The sequence below is a fragment of the Camelus dromedarius genome, chromosome 20 (assembly GCF_036321535.1).
Source record: "Camelus dromedarius isolate mCamDro1 chromosome 20, mCamDro1.pat, whole genome shotgun sequence".
Classification (NCBI taxonomy): domain Eukaryota; kingdom Metazoa; phylum Chordata; class Mammalia; order Artiodactyla; family Camelidae; genus Camelus; species Camelus dromedarius.
Window position 1 is genome coordinate 37,328,875 of NC_087455.1, and position 15,659 is coordinate 37,344,533.

The 15,659-nt window shown below is 40.1% G+C and overlaps 1 protein-coding gene across 1 annotated transcript in view; it reads right to left on the reverse strand.

Annotated features, from left to right (window-relative positions):
• NECAB1 (N-terminal EF-hand calcium binding protein 1) overlaps window positions 1-15,659 on the reverse strand; it is a 233,463-nt gene that overhangs the window by 25,370 nt on the left and 192,434 nt on the right. The window contains exon 9 of the mRNA XM_031439294.2: window positions 6,057-6,107. Within this exon, the coding sequence (XP_031295154.2) occupies window positions 6,057-6,107 (51 nt within the window). The remainder of the gene's footprint in view (window positions 1-6,056; window positions 6,108-15,659) is intronic.

The following is a 15,659-nucleotide window of genomic DNA, read 5'->3' on the forward strand; positions in this document are numbered from 1 at the left end:
AGTGCTGTGTACCACTTTTGAGCCAAGACTTGCAAGAAGACTTTGAGACCCCTCCCACATCTCTCTTTCCCTTTCCTGTTAGTAGGATGAAGACCTGCCTCAGGAATGGCAGAGCCACAGATGGGAGAAGCCCGTGTCCCTGAATCATTGTGCGGACTGTCTACTTGGGAAACTTTTATTGCATTGGAATCAGTCCACATCCTGGATCTATTTGTTTCCGTAGCCTAGGCCCCTAAATGAGCTCAGTAATTTTAATTTGGCTTTGCTTCCCTTCAGGATCAAGGATCAAAGTCTACAGCCACCTCCCAAGGTTGTGTAATGAACAGTCCCCTCTATCTGACGCTCCCAGGACCTGGTTTTAATTTCAGTAATGTCAGTAACTAAGAGTTAATCTCTACCAAAATAATAGCAGACATGTCCCTTTGACAAAAATCTGCAGGGACATCTTGATCGGGTGTTTGTGATAAACAGTGACTCCCACGATGCTTACGAGCTTTCCTAATGAGACATATACATATACCCGCCTGCTCCACCATGACTATTTCAGTCTGAAGACAGTTCTCATGTGACCCAGTGAGGTAGGTTGTAAACATGACCAGAATCCTTCACCGCTTCCTGAACCCATGCCCTTTGAAATGTGACTTCTCAGTTATGCATCAAGACAAAGATTCTGCTTCCCCTTCCCTTGGATCTGGGCTGGCCTTCTAACTTGCTTTGGCCAACAGAATGACACTATGGTGGTTTCAGGTTTAGGCCCCAAGAGGCCTTTTGAGTTTCCACTCTCTCTCCTGGATCCCTCAGACTGTCATGGGGTCAGCAAACATTTTTTTATGTGAAGGGCCAGATCACAATGATTTTAGGCTTTGAAGGCTACGTGGTTCCTACTCAACTCTTCTGTTTTATTGTGAGAGCAGCCACAGACAGTAAGTAAATAAATGGGTGTGGCTCTAGTCCAATAAACTTTATATATACAAAACAGGCAGTGGGCTGTATTTTTGCCAAACCCCATGCTGGAGGATTAAGGTCCCACAAGCAAAGCAGAGTCAGTGGAAGCATCCTGTCTGAGGCCCTGGCCATGTGAGAAAGCCCAGCCAAGAACAGTGAAACTGGCATACGGCTGATTACAGGTGCTCAAAGGGGGACGGCTGAGACCGTGAGAACCACCACAGTGATCTCACCCTGAACTGCCTACTTGTGAATTGAGATTCAAGCCACTCAGTTTGGGTGGTTTGCTATATAGATTCATTCACTCATATACATGGATGTGAATATGATTGGAAAAATTAAATTTACTTTGCAACTCAGACAAGGCAGGTCTTTCTCTCTTTTCCTCAGACATTTGTACGAAGAAATCAATTTATAAAGAGCCCCAGACAATCTCCCTACATTTTATGACTATCGTGACAAGTGAGCTTTTTTGAATCTTGGGTAATTTAAGGTAGACTTTCTGAGGTCCAAAGAAAACCCTAAATTTTGCTATGCTGGCCAGGCCAAGTTGTGGGATGCGGAGTATGGGAGAGGTGGAGAAGGAGTTCTAATGTCTTCATGATATTTCTACATGTTTCTTGTTTAAAATATACAGCCTGGAATCCTTACTGAAATCTGAGATCCTGTGGTGTAAACAACCAGCCCAGAACTCTCTTTCAGGCTGTATTTTTGTTTCTCTGCTTTAGAAGGGATTAGTGTTGTCTTTATAATTTACCTTGTAGAGATGTTGTTACAATGGAATTATGGTGGAATATTTGGCATCTTGGGGGCTGAAAAGTGCTATCTAATTACGAAAGGTTAATCTAGGTTTACTGAATAGTGTTTGCCATGATATTAGGTTATAGTTGCATGTGCTTCTGATTTCTTGGGTATTTTTATTTTAAGGAAAAAACTGGACACAAAGAGATGTTCTGAACACAAATAATTTGTTTTGTGTTATTCTGGCTCTATTACTACATTTACAGTTGTGTTCAAGCCTTCCTCAGAAACATCAGAACGTTGTGTGCTCTGCTGAATCTCTTAACAGCTATTGCAAAGCAAGACTGTGTTTTGAAAGTCTCTGACATATTAGTTGGCAATAGCCTCCAAACACATTGAAGTGCAGAGCAGAACCGATTTACTCACAAAACATTACTCACAGTTTTGATGAGGATGGAGAAGCAAAAAAAACCAAAAAAACAAAAAAACAGATTTGTAAACTTCTATTGTATGATAAGTGCTTCTAGTGTTATGTAGGCAACAGTAATGTGCTCGAGAAAGATTAGGGTCTTTGAAAAGAACCAGAATGTGATCAAACTTGGTTTAAAATTATATTGACTTGCGGTAGCGCACAGTGAAAAAGAATGTGACAATGAATGTATGTATGTTCGTGTATAACTGAAAACTTGTGCTCTACACTGAAATTTGACACAATATTGTAAAATAACTACAACTCAATTAAAAAAAAGATACTGACTTTTTAAATAAAAACTCCTTTTGCATGTAGAAAATATCTGGAAAATGATCATTTTTTTCCCCTGATAAGTCATTTGAGAAGAAATACCACGAACAGCACACGACTACACCAGGCATAAAGGATCTGGGTGGGTCAATACACCTGTCCAGATCCAGGACGTGTGTTCATCTGGCTGAAGAAACTCCCCTCAAAAATCATAGTAATCTTTCAGTGATTCATACCTGTTGCTTAGTACTTGACAGCTGGAAGATAATAAATTATCCCCAAATTTTCAATGAGTCATAAAGCCAAGGTCTTGGACTTTAGATGTAGGTTTATTCCTCATGTGCGTTTATTCCCTGTTTTATTATAGCAAGAATAAAATAGTAAACTTCTAAGGTTGCTATCTGTGTGGCAGGCTTGGTACAAATCGTTTGGAGTATTTTAACATTCCTATGGAGCAGCTGCTATTCTTTCAGTGCAAAGTGAGAACAGTTCAATGTTACACGAGATGTGTAAGTATTATTTACATACCTATTTATATACTTACTTTAAAAAAATTTAACCTTGAATAATATGTCATTCTAGAAGCATTTTCTGGCCTCGGAGATTAGGCCGTGTTCTCTTGCCATGCAGATCTTTACCTTCCTGCAATAATCCTCATTATAGTTTATCGTAGAGCCTTATTTAACTGCCTGTATTTCCTTTCGGTCTGTCTTCTGGTCTGTACTAGTCACCAGTTTAACTCTACACCCTCCCTCAGGGCCCAGCACACAGTTGGTGAGCAAGTTATTTGCGGAACAAACAAGTGCAGGATGCTTCTGCTTTTAGCCACTGACTACTCTTAAGATTCCTTTGATAAGTTTTATTTATACACGATCCATCCAGAAAAGGATTTCAGGTAGCCCTGGAAACTCTAGAGCACTGTTGGGTGCCCTTTAATCCATCTCCATCATCTTGCCCTCTTCTCTTTTTTCTCTCTCCTTTAAGCTCAAGAGGTATAAATGTGAAAGAACTCGCGTCACGTTTACGAGCTATGTGGCCCTGAATAAGTTACTTAACCTTTCTCAAGTCTTCTGCTACATAAAACTGGAGCAGTGGGGCTTGTATCACAGAGCTTTGAGGAGGATCAAATGGAATAGAGTATGGTATGCAAAGATCTTGCCCATGATAGATAATAAATGTTACTTCTGGGCTGAGGAAAAAATGGACTTAAAAGAAGAAATTACATGCTATACTCATCATTATATTATGGCCCGTGTCCCAGAAAACGAGTATGGCAGCTAGCAGGGCCCAAACTTTTGCTGTGTGCTTAAAAAAGCCTACCAGATAATCTGCTCTGCCCCAGTGGTAGGAAGTCTCATGAAACCATCATCCATTAGCTCATAACCTCACTAGCAAAAAGCAACTCCACTCTAGTGCCCAGAAGTGCACCAAACACTGCAGTTGGAGTGTTACAGTGTGGTGGGGAGTGTGGGTCTGGCACAAAACTTCTGGGGTTCAGCTGTGCTGTTTAAACCTTGCTGCACCTTAGTTTCTTCATCTGTAAAATGGGGCTGATACCAGCACCACCTCATACAGCTGTTGTGGGGATTAAGTGAGCACATACGTGTGGGTTTAACACCACACTTGCACATAGCAAAGGCTCAGTAGAGCTTAACTTTTAAAAAACCAAGTATATAATAAAAATGTATTCTTTGCTTTCTGGTGTGGGATTTTTTTTTTTTTTTTGAAGTTCTCATGCATTTTGAAAAGGAAAAATACCTGTCCAGTCAATGAATTCTAAAACTGGTTTCCTTCACCAGGATAAATCCCTGAACTCACGGTAACATAACTGTGAGGGCTAGCTGTGAAGTAACACGAAAAACCGTTTTTGTCGTTCTGAACATAGAGGTTTCATAGGAATTGATAGTGATGAATATACTACCACTAATGAAAAATACAACTTTTGATGACAAATATCTTACGGGTATTTCTGAAAAAACAAACCAGTTCAGACTACTACTATGTGTGTATTCCCAAAGAGCATGATTCTTTTCCTTTTACGTAAGGTTAAGAATAAAGAATAGTCTTTCCTGATTTTAAATAATACTGATTACCGAACCACTCTGCCCAGCCCTTCTTCCCTAAAGTACTTCCATGCACTACTGAGCTGGCAGTGCTGTGTGGGCTGAGGGATCTTTTAAAATTGACATTGGCCTGTCTCTGCTGTCAGGGACCAGAGAATGGGGCAGTCTGCCACCTTTCAGAAACAATCCTTAGAAACTTTCCTCCTTCATAGCTAGTGAGAGAGAACAGTCTCACATTAAAAAATTACTGAAGAACAGACAATAGTCTCTCCCAACATTAGAAAAGGTCTGTTCCTTTGCCTTGACCGCAGTGCAGTTTCCTCTCCATGCAAACCTAAGAGGCAGTCCAGGTGCAAGACCGCAAGGTCGCAGCCCTGTGCTCGTGGGACTGTGCACAGGCCTGCTGCTCCTGCTGCCTGTGCTCAACACCCCTCTCCTCTCGCCTTCCCGCCCAAATCTGCCGCTTTGAAGTTCTGGGTTCCGGATGGATTAACACAGACAGACCACATCCCTTTCTCTGAATGACTGAACATGTAGTGAAAATACCGCTTTTATCTAGGGAATCTGTCTGTCATCTATAGGATTCTAATCACAAGTCACTATTAAACTTTTCTGGGAAACCTCCAAAGCTCCTTCTCTGAAAGCTCCCTTTGATGAGTTTGGACAGATGAACAGGAGGCGACATGCAGGTGAGTCTCACCTCCTGTCACACAGGCAGTGCCTGTGGACTAAGACTGGTATGGGGATGAAAGGTGTCTCCTATCCTTGTTTCATGCAAATGTGACTGATCCTACAAGATCCATACTGTATATATTTAAGGGATTAAGAAAAAAGTGATATTCTGTAGGTACCCAAGATTTTAAAATCCAAATTGCCACTGAATGTAAATGCAAACAGCCGATTTCCCAAAGCAGAATGCGTTATATTTGCCTCACAATAAAGAAAAATAATAAGGCATGGTATGTGTTGCTTTTCAATTAGTTAATTTATTCATTAATTTCTTTTTGCTGCATTTAATGTACCTATTAGGATCACTTTGTCCATTTTCTCTTAGTCTCCATCAGTTGTTACCCCTCTGGATGGACATCTCTTCCCTGTATGCATAAATGTTCACTTCTCTCTAAACATCATTTTTTTTTCCTTTGAAAAATGATTTTGGAGCAGATACAACGTGCCTGGCCCTGGGCTAAATGCTGGAAATACAATATTCAATGGGACCAACTTTCAGCTCAGGTGTCCTACTCAGCCTAGTTTATGATACAATGTAAAAGTTGCCCTTTTCTGCCAGACATATTCATTCAGTTATTCAATAACTCATTGACTTACACATGTGTATAAATTTAATTTTGCACAAGTAACATGTGAGCTGCTTCCCCAAAACCCCTGTGAAGCAGGCATTTGTTTTCCACAAATCACACTTCAGAAAATACTGCTTAGCCGTGCAAAGTGAAATATGCCCGTATGCTGTTTTTTCACGTTTTCACTGAGATAGTACTAATTTTGAAGATACTAAATCATGTTTTCAAAGTACATATTTCTAAATTTTGACCGAGAAAAATACTTACAGATTTAGTATTGCCTTCAATAACTTCTTCTAGAGGTTCGAGTTTGAGATCCTTCAGTTAGCGGAAGAAATGGGGAGAACCAGAAATTAGTTAACTGAACAAAACATATTTGAATAGAAGCACTTTTGGGATAGCACTGAACCAAAAGAACTTTGTGATCTGAAAGGAGGTGAAATAATTCTGATTTCTGTAAGTAAACTACTCCAATAAAAATTTTTTTACTCATTGTGTCAATTGTAAGGAGCCATTTCAGATGTGCTCAATTTGTTATTGCTTTGAGTGTGCTTTACTGATGCATTAAAAGAGAACAAAGTGGAGAGAAGATTCGTTAAAGCAGAGACAGAAAGGCTAGAAACAGTAAAAAGAAAGAGTTCAGATGACTAGGCTGACTTCTTTTGCTGATGGTAAATGTGGCCATATACTTGAGACACCATGATAGACATTCACACTCTGGTGCTAATTTTGCTTTGTTAAAAAGTGAAATAAAAAGCAAATGAATACACTGTTGGTATTTGTTAAAAATAAAGAACTACTAAACAGACCTTAGAGTTTTCTGCAGTGACCAGTGTCTAACGCTAATGTCCTGAGTGAAACCAAGCATGTAACCCCTGAGCACTTCATTCTAAGGACATACATCCTTGAGAGTGACGTCACCAAGATGGCGACATAGGCTGTTCCTGGCTTTGCTCCTCTTCACAAGAACAACTAACAACCAGTAAGAACAAGATCCCCCTGAGAGAATCTGGAACAATGCTGCAGCACCCTTCTGTACCACAGAGACCAAGACAGTCCCATTAGAAGGTAACAGAAGTGGCTGCATGTTGACAGCACTGCCCTCCCCCAAAGCCAGCACAGCACCACCTGGACAGATCTTCCCTGAGCCTCTGGTTCCTTCAGCGGGAAGAGAGAGCCCAAGGGGGACAACTAGCCCCGCCCAGCAGTGTGGTCACGTTGTGAAAGCCCCTACTCTGATCCTGCGTCACAGGACTGCAGAGAAGCCCTGGGTGGGGCTCAACCACTCAGGGGAATCCGGCTGTGGCAGAGAAGGGGCAACAGCCAGCGCACAGATCTTGGCAGACCAAGTTCATGCCACAGTGCCCAGGTGGTAATCCCAGTCAGCAGCTTTGCTCACCTGCAGAACCAAGCTGGGGACCCACTCTAACTAGGGAACTTGGCAGGGTGCGTATCTGCCTGTTTCAGATCCTCAAAGGAGGAGTTTTGTCTGCCCCAGGGCCCAGTTTGCCCACACCCAGGCAAGGAGCTGAATCACATCCCCACTCACTGTGGGGAATGTCTTCCAGGCCCATCTTACCAGCAGGGCTGGCGGCAGCTCCTGGAAGCAGTGTGGCCCCAGCAGCACTTAAGCCAAGAGGTGAGTGAGCAAAGTTGATTACCCTGAAGCAAACCCTGTACCAGGTGTGGAATGTTCCCACGCTATGCGCAAGCAGGGGGATTAATTAGCAGCTGAAGGTGACTCCTGGAATCCACCACTCTGAGAGCCCATTTAAGAAACAGAATAGCCTGGAGCGAAACTCCCTCCTCCTGCCTAGCTGAGACGTAGCTCCAGCTACTGCAGATCGAGTCTTCCAGCTCCATCTGACCAAAACGGCTGGTGACAACTCCGGGAAACTGTGCAGCCCGGTGGTACTTGAGCCAAGAAGCAGGCGGAGTCAACAGTTGGCAGAGCAAAGCCAGTGGCCGTTTTTGGTCAGGGAACTTGGGGTGTGGGTTGGCTTGAGTTAAAACAACAAAGAGCTTTACCAGCTTTAGAGATTCTTGTCCTGCTGCACCGCAGCAAGGAACCTAAATCCTAGCCCTGCTCTTGATGAATGCAGCCTTCAGTCTGTGCGAGCAGGGAACTAACCAGAGCACACAGGAAGCCGCGTAGCTCACGCACAGCCCTGCGCACGGTGGCACCTGAATAGGTAGCACAGCCCATGGCTTCCCCCGACCCGCAGAGCAAAACTGGTGGCCTTACCTGACCAGGGACTTCAGTGCACACTTGGACTAACTTGGGTCCCCAAACAATGAGCTGTTGAGGCCCTGAGTCCATCCTGCTGCCCTGCCGGGGCATAGAAGCTAACTCACAGCCCCATTTACTGCTGGATACAGTACCCAGTCCCTACCATCTAGGAAGCCTGGCCAGGCAGCCATGGATCCCGTCCTACAGCCTCACTTGGGTGGGGAACCAAGCCAACAGTTCTACTCGACAGTTCTCAGCCAGTGGCACAACCCCTACCCCTGTCCTTAGAGCTCAAACAATTGCCTTGACCCAAAATAAAGCCAACAGCAGGCCCCACCTGCCCCAAAACACTACTGGCAGAGATGCCCAGAAACCCAAACTGTAGAGTCTGGAAGAAGAGCCCAACTACTCAAGAGCACAGACAGCACTGCAAGGAATCCAGGATCATGAATAACCAGGTAAGTACAGCATCACTAAAGGAAACTAATAAAGCTCCAGTAACCGGCCCTAAAACAAATGAACACCTATGAAGTGGCAAACAAAGAGGGCAATATAATCCTCCTAAGGGAGTTTATTTAACGGCAAGAAAACAGGCAACTACGCAAAATTGGAGAAACAAAGTATGAACAAAATGAGAAGTTTGACAAGGAAATAGCAACCGTCAAAAAACAAAACCAAGCCGAACTCCTAGAGATGAAAAATACAATAACTGAACTGAAAAATCCGACAGTTTCAAAAGTAGAATCAAACGTGCAAAAGAATCGGTGAACTGAAAGAAAAGACACGAGATTACCCAGTCAGAGAAGCCAAAAGAAAAAGAATGAAAAAGAGTGAAGAAAGCCGATGGGAATTTGGGAGACACTGGAAAGAAACATTATTCCCATTGTGGAAATTCCAGAAGGAGAAAAGAAAAAGAGACAGAGAGTCTGCTTAAAGCAATAATGGTTAAAACTTCCGGAACCCTGGGAGAAATATGAACATCCAGATCCATGAGGCCCAAAGGACCTCAAGTAGTTTGAACCTAAATTGGGTTACACTCAGACACATTATAATTCAATTGTCAAAAATCCAAGGCAAAGAAAGAATTGTACGGGCAGTAAGAAGAAAAAGAGAAGTTACATACAAGGGCACCCCCATAAGATTTTGTAAGCCTCATGGCAACCACAAGGACAAAGCCTGCAGAAAGTATTCAACAGAACATGATAAAGGAGTCAAAGCACACTGATACCCAAAGACATCAACACACGCACAAGACAGCAGGATGGGACACAAGGAACAACAGATCACAAAACAACCAGAAAACGATTAACAAAATGGCAATAGTAAGTCTATAAATAATTACTTGAAATGCAAATAAATTCTCCAATTAAAAGACAGAGAATGGCTGGGATGAAAAAACAGTATCTAATATGCTGCCTATAGGAGACTCATTTTATATTATTTGGGTGTGTGGTAATTAGGTTTATTTATTAATTTTTTTAGTGGAGGCACTGGGGATTGAACCCAGGACCTCATGCATACTAGGCACATAGTCTACCATTGAGCTATACTCTCCCCTACAAGACTAATTTTAGCTTTAAAGACACATACAGATAGTAAAGGGATGGAAAGAAACATTTCAAGCAAATAATAACAACAAAAAAGGAGAGGCAGCTATACTTAGGCAAAATTGACTTTAAACTAAAAATGGTAAAAAGAGACAAATGAGGTCACTATATAATTATAAAAGGGTCAATACATCAAGAAGATATAACAATTGTAAATATTTATGCAACCAACAATGGAGTACCTAAATATATAAACCAAAAACTGACAGAGCTAAAAGGAGAAATAAACAGTAATACAATACCAGTTGGGGACTTTATTACCCTACTCTTAACAATGGATAGATCATCCGGACAGAAAATCAGTAAGGAAACAGCATACTGAAACAACACTACAGACTAAATGATCCTAACAGTCATATACAGAACATCCTATCTGACCAAAGCTGAATATACATTCTTTTCAGGTATACAAGGAACATCTTCTAGAGAAGACCAAGTGTTAGGCCATGAATCAAGTCTTAGCAAATTCAAGAAGACTGAAATATACCAACTATCTCCTGTGACCACAATGGTGTGAAACTAGATATCAATAATAAGAGGAAAGTGGAAAATTCACGTACACATGGAAGTTAAACAACACTCTACTAAACAACCAATAGATCAAAGAGGAAATTCAAGAGGGAATTTAAGAGAATTTTGAGACAAACAAAAATGAAAACACAACATACCAGAACTTGTGGGATACAGCAAAAGCAGTTCTAAGAGGGAGATTCACAGCAATAAACACCTACTTAAGAAATAAGAAAGAAAGTTCCCAAATAAATGACCTGACTCTACGATTTCAGGAGTTAGAAAAAAGTAGAACAAGCAGAGCCCAAGGTTAGCAGAAGAAAAGAAATAATAAAGATTAGAACAAAAATAACTGAAATAGGGAACAGAAAGACAACAGAAAATATTATCCAAAATAAGAGTTGGTTCTTTGAAAAGATAAACAAAATTGACAAACCCTTAGCTAGACTAAGGAAAAAAGAGAATGTACCCAAACCAACAAAATTATAAATGAAAAAGAAGGCATTGTTACTGATGCTACAGAATTCAAAGGATCATAATAGGCTACTATGAGAAACTATACTCCAACAAACTGGATAACCTAGAATAAATGGGGACGTTCTTAGAAGCATATAACTTACCAAGACTGAATCAGGAAGAAATATAAAATCTGAATAGACCATTTACTAATAAGGAGAATCAATAATCAAAAACCACCCAACAAACAAAAGCCCAGGACCAGATGGCTTCACTGGTGAATTTTACTAAACATTTAAAGAAGAATTAACACCAATTAAAGAAGAATTAACACCAATTAAAGAAGAATTAACACCAATCCTTCTCAAACTCTTCCAAAAATAGAAGAGGAGAGAGCACTCCCAAACTCATTTTATGAGGCTAGCATTATTCTGAGACTAAAACCAGAAAAGGACACCACTAGTAAGGAAAGTTACAAGTCAGCACCCCTGATAAACATAGATGCAAAAATTCTCAATAAAACACTAGCAAACCAAATTCAGCAGCATTTTAAAAGGATCATTTATCACGATCAAGTGGGATTTATTCCTGGGATGCAAGGATGCTTCAACATACACAAGTGAAGCAATATGATAATCACATTAATAGAATGAAAGAAAAGAATCATATGATCATCTCAATAGACACAGAAAAATGGTTTGGTAAAATTCAGTATTCATTCATAATAAAAACTCTTAACAAATTACGCATAAAAGGAACATATCTCAACACAGTAAGAGCCACATATGACAAGCCCATAGCTAACGTCATACTCAGTGGTGAAATTTTGATCGGGAATAAGACAAGGATGTCTGTTATCACCGCTCCTGTTCAACACAGCACTAGAAGCCCCGCCTAGAGCAAAAGAAAGAGAAATAAAAGGCATTATACTGTAAAGGAAGAAGTAAAACAATCTCTATTTGCAGATGACTTGATTTTATATATAGAAAATCCTAAAGACACAAGCCAAAAAACCTTTTAGATCTCATCAGTGAATTCAGTAAAGTTGCAAGGTACAAAATTAACATACAAAAATCAGTAGCATTTCTATACACTAACAATGAAATAAGAGAAATAAGACAGAGAAAGACAAATACTGTACTGTATGATTTCATTTATATGTGGAATCTAAAAAAATAAAACTAAAAACAAAACTCCCAAACTCATAGAAAAAGAGATCAGATTTGTGGTTACCAGAGGCAGAGGGTGAGGAGAGGGGAAATAGGAGGAAGACGGTCAAAAGGCACAAATTTCCAGTTATGAGATAAGTATTAACTCAGTACTGTAACAACATGATGACCATAGTTGACACTGCTAATAGTATGTGGGAAATTTGTTAAGAGAGTAAATTCTAAGAGGATAAGCATTTTTCTCTTCTCTGTTTCTTTCTTTCCTTTTTACTATATCTGTATGAGAAGATGGATGTCAGCTGAACCTACTGTAATTATTTCACATTGTATGTAAATAAAACCATCATTTTGTATGCTTTAAACTTAATGATGTATGTTAATGATTTCTCAAAACTAGCAAACAAGTGAGAATTATGCACAATAATTCCTTCAAATAGATAAAAAGTAAACTGAAAATTATAGAAATCCAGACTGTCTGTAATAGCATAAACCTGTTAATAGCAGAGCTATGTCGCTTTAGCTAGGATGCTCTCTTGCAATAGAACTTTATGCAAGTCATTTAACTTCTCTGCAATTCATTTTTACTGTTTCCTCTGCCTAAAATTTTCTATCCCTAGGTCTTCATCTAGTTGGCTATTTCTCATCTTTCCAACTTCAACTCAGATATCACATCCTTAAAGCTATCTGCTTAGATGACCCACTTTAAGTATCCAACCCTCCATCTTCATCATATTGTCCTACTTTTTCTTCACAGCACTTACACTACCTGAAATTACTTCATTTCATGAATGTGTTTACTTGGGCTTTGTCTATCTCTCCGGAGACCAAGAACCTTACCTGTTTTGATCACTGCTTTATTCTCACTGCCAGAATAGTACCCGGCATAAAGTAGATACTAAATAAATGTTAGTTGAATGAATGAATGGCTGAATCAATCCCCATTTAAATCAGCTCTTCTGTGAAGACAAACTTATATAATGCATATAGATGTGGACTGAATCTTTAAAAGTATTCTGTATATAGAAAGTGTAACAATAGTGATCTCTTTTGATTGCTCTTTCCCTAACAATAACTCAGGCACATTTTTCAGTTCTACCTTCTTTAATCTAAGACAAGAAGAACTTACAAGCTGTATGAGTAGGATATCCTTAATTACACCCCTTTAAACGTGGATGTCCTGTGATCTGATGATGCACTTATGAAGATTAACGAGGTTTTGTGGTTTTGTTTAACAGTAAAGGTGTTTTCTGCAGTGTTCAAGTGAAGCCTAAGATATAATCTCAAGCCCATAGTACTAACAGAGGCTAAAGTGGAAAAAAGGAATGCTGAAGGAACTTGCAGAAATTTCAAGTGTTTTTTTTTTTCCTCCACATAAATGGTTTTGGGCTTGGTTTACAGTACAGAAAAGATTTATCAGAAATCCTTAGTGGAGAGAAAAGATCATATGTGTTCCACTGTAAATACACTCATTTTTAATGTGGAGATCAAACTTAGTGCTAACAACTGCAGGAGACAAGATAGCCAGGAGTGAAATACCATGCACGTAGCTACTGTTTGGCAATTGGGTAGATTTTCCTCTAAAAACCCAATTCAGCACAGTACAGAACACGCTGCAGAAAAAAACCCAACTTGCACTGTTTCTCCATTCATTAAGGCAGATCGTGCTGAGCCCCACACAGCTGGTGCCCCACGCTGAAGACCATCACCTTGTACTCTCAGCACATCTCTCAGATGCTGATCTCATAATGAAACCCTTTCAGAGGAAGGAAGGGAGACAAAAGCCGAGGAAAGAAAGAGATGTCAAAATACTTTGATTTAAAGTTGGGGGAATAAAAAATAAAAGACATGACCTGACTTTGAGCTATTCCTTTAAAAATAATGATGTAAATTTATGACACCAAAGAAAGAACTTCAAAACCATTTTTAAAAGAAGTATTTGTATCCTTTAAATGAATGCAAACTTATTTACAACCGAATCTTTATGTTTTAACGAAGTTTGGTTTTCAAATAGGGTCCCATATTTCCAGGCTTTCCACCATTGGAAAACTTATTTTCATAGCCACTTTTTTTCTTATGAATCTTTTCAGTCTCAGTTTACTTAGCAATTAATGCAATTAGAAAGGAGGAAAGTCGATTTACATCAAATTTGTAGTTTATGTTATCCGCCCCAGGAAGTCGTCAATTTAAATTTAACGACGTGGTGGCAGACAGACTGGAATTCTCCAAAGTTGCTTCCCCTAGACTTGATTCTTTTCTGTACGGAATCTCCTTTTCAGATACCTTACCCATCCTCTGCACTTGAGGTTTCACTCTGTGTGTTTGGCTCTTAAGACCTTAATCTATTGTGGCCTCACTTCTTGCAAATTAATCTGACTGGGTATTTCTACCTAGATGTCCTATTTTATATATGTGTGTGTGTGTGTGTGTGTATATATATATATATATATATATATATATATATGTATATGTATATGTATATTTGGCGGGTTAGTAATTAGGTTTATTTATTTATTTTTTATTTTTAACAGAGGTACTGGGGATTGAACCCAGGACCTTGGGCATGCTGATCACATACTCTACCACTGAGCTATACCCAACCCCAATTTGAAATTAATACATTTAATAAAGCAGTTCACCTCTTCATCTCACCTCCCGAATTATCTCTCACTGTCTCTCCCTTTTCTGTTAATTATCGTTGTCTCCGAACTTCAGCTCAAATCCTCGGACTCCTATTGGAGACCACCCTGTCCTTTGCCCATCACACCCATTCAATGGTCCTGTTAATTTCACTTCAAGTCTTCCAAATCTGCCATTTTCTTTTCAGTCACTTCGTCCAGGCCCATCTCTTGCTACACCTGACCCCAGTGGGCTCAGGTCTACAGCCTGACCTTCAATGTCGTTACTGGAGCTGGCTTTGGTGGCTCTGACTTTGCCTCTTCTGTTTGAATCCCTTTCGTATTCTTGCTGTCCATTTTTCTCTCTAAAGGATTTTTTTTTTTATTATGTCACTTATCTCTTGAAAAACAGTAAATGCCTCTTGTTGTCTCCAAGATCAAGTCCAAATTCCTCAGTCTATTATTGAAGGCCATCCATGACATGACCACATCCATCCATACAACCTTATTTGTCACTACGTCCCTCAATGAAAGCCTCTAACCAGGCCAGGCCACTTAACCTTTCCTCATGCCATCACCTTCCTGCACGCCCTCTCCAGCTGCTCGGTTTCCTAAAATTTTACTTCTCCACAGCAAATATTTACTCATTAGTTTGTTAAGCGACTAGTATTCATTCCAATTCTAATGCCAATACAATTTCCTTCAGTGAATTATCTCACCTCCTTTCAGTACAGTGCTCTGGGACTATTAATCAAGGTCTTCTCTCCTTCTATGTCCAAGAGACCAATGTGTGACCATAACAAGACCAACCAGACTCTCCCTCCTGGAAAGTGAAATCTTGAGCAGAATGTCCACAGAATAGAAATTGCTGGAACTCATCTGTTCCAGTGGAGACAACCTGAGGGACTAATGAGTATTTCTCGCTTACCTTCGTCCCTGGAGTTATCTTGTCTTGATTTTCCTGAGTCTGGATCTCTGGACTGTTGATTCTGTGAACCCATTTTCTTTTAACGATTTCTTTTTTTTTACTAAAGAAATAATTTCTGTTGTTTGCACTCAAAATTCCTAATTGTCATCATTTTCAAAGGCCCACTTAAGCCCTTCCTGCCATACGAGGTCCTTCCCAAGCACTCAGCCTTGCAGTGATCACCCCCTCAGGTTAGCATCTGCAGATTCCGGCATGTGCTCCATCCCTCTGGCACGTCTTAGTCACTCACCAAGCGGTCACTGAGCTTGAACAATGAGCCTGGCTCTGTGCTGCTCATATTTTTTAAAAATCTGCT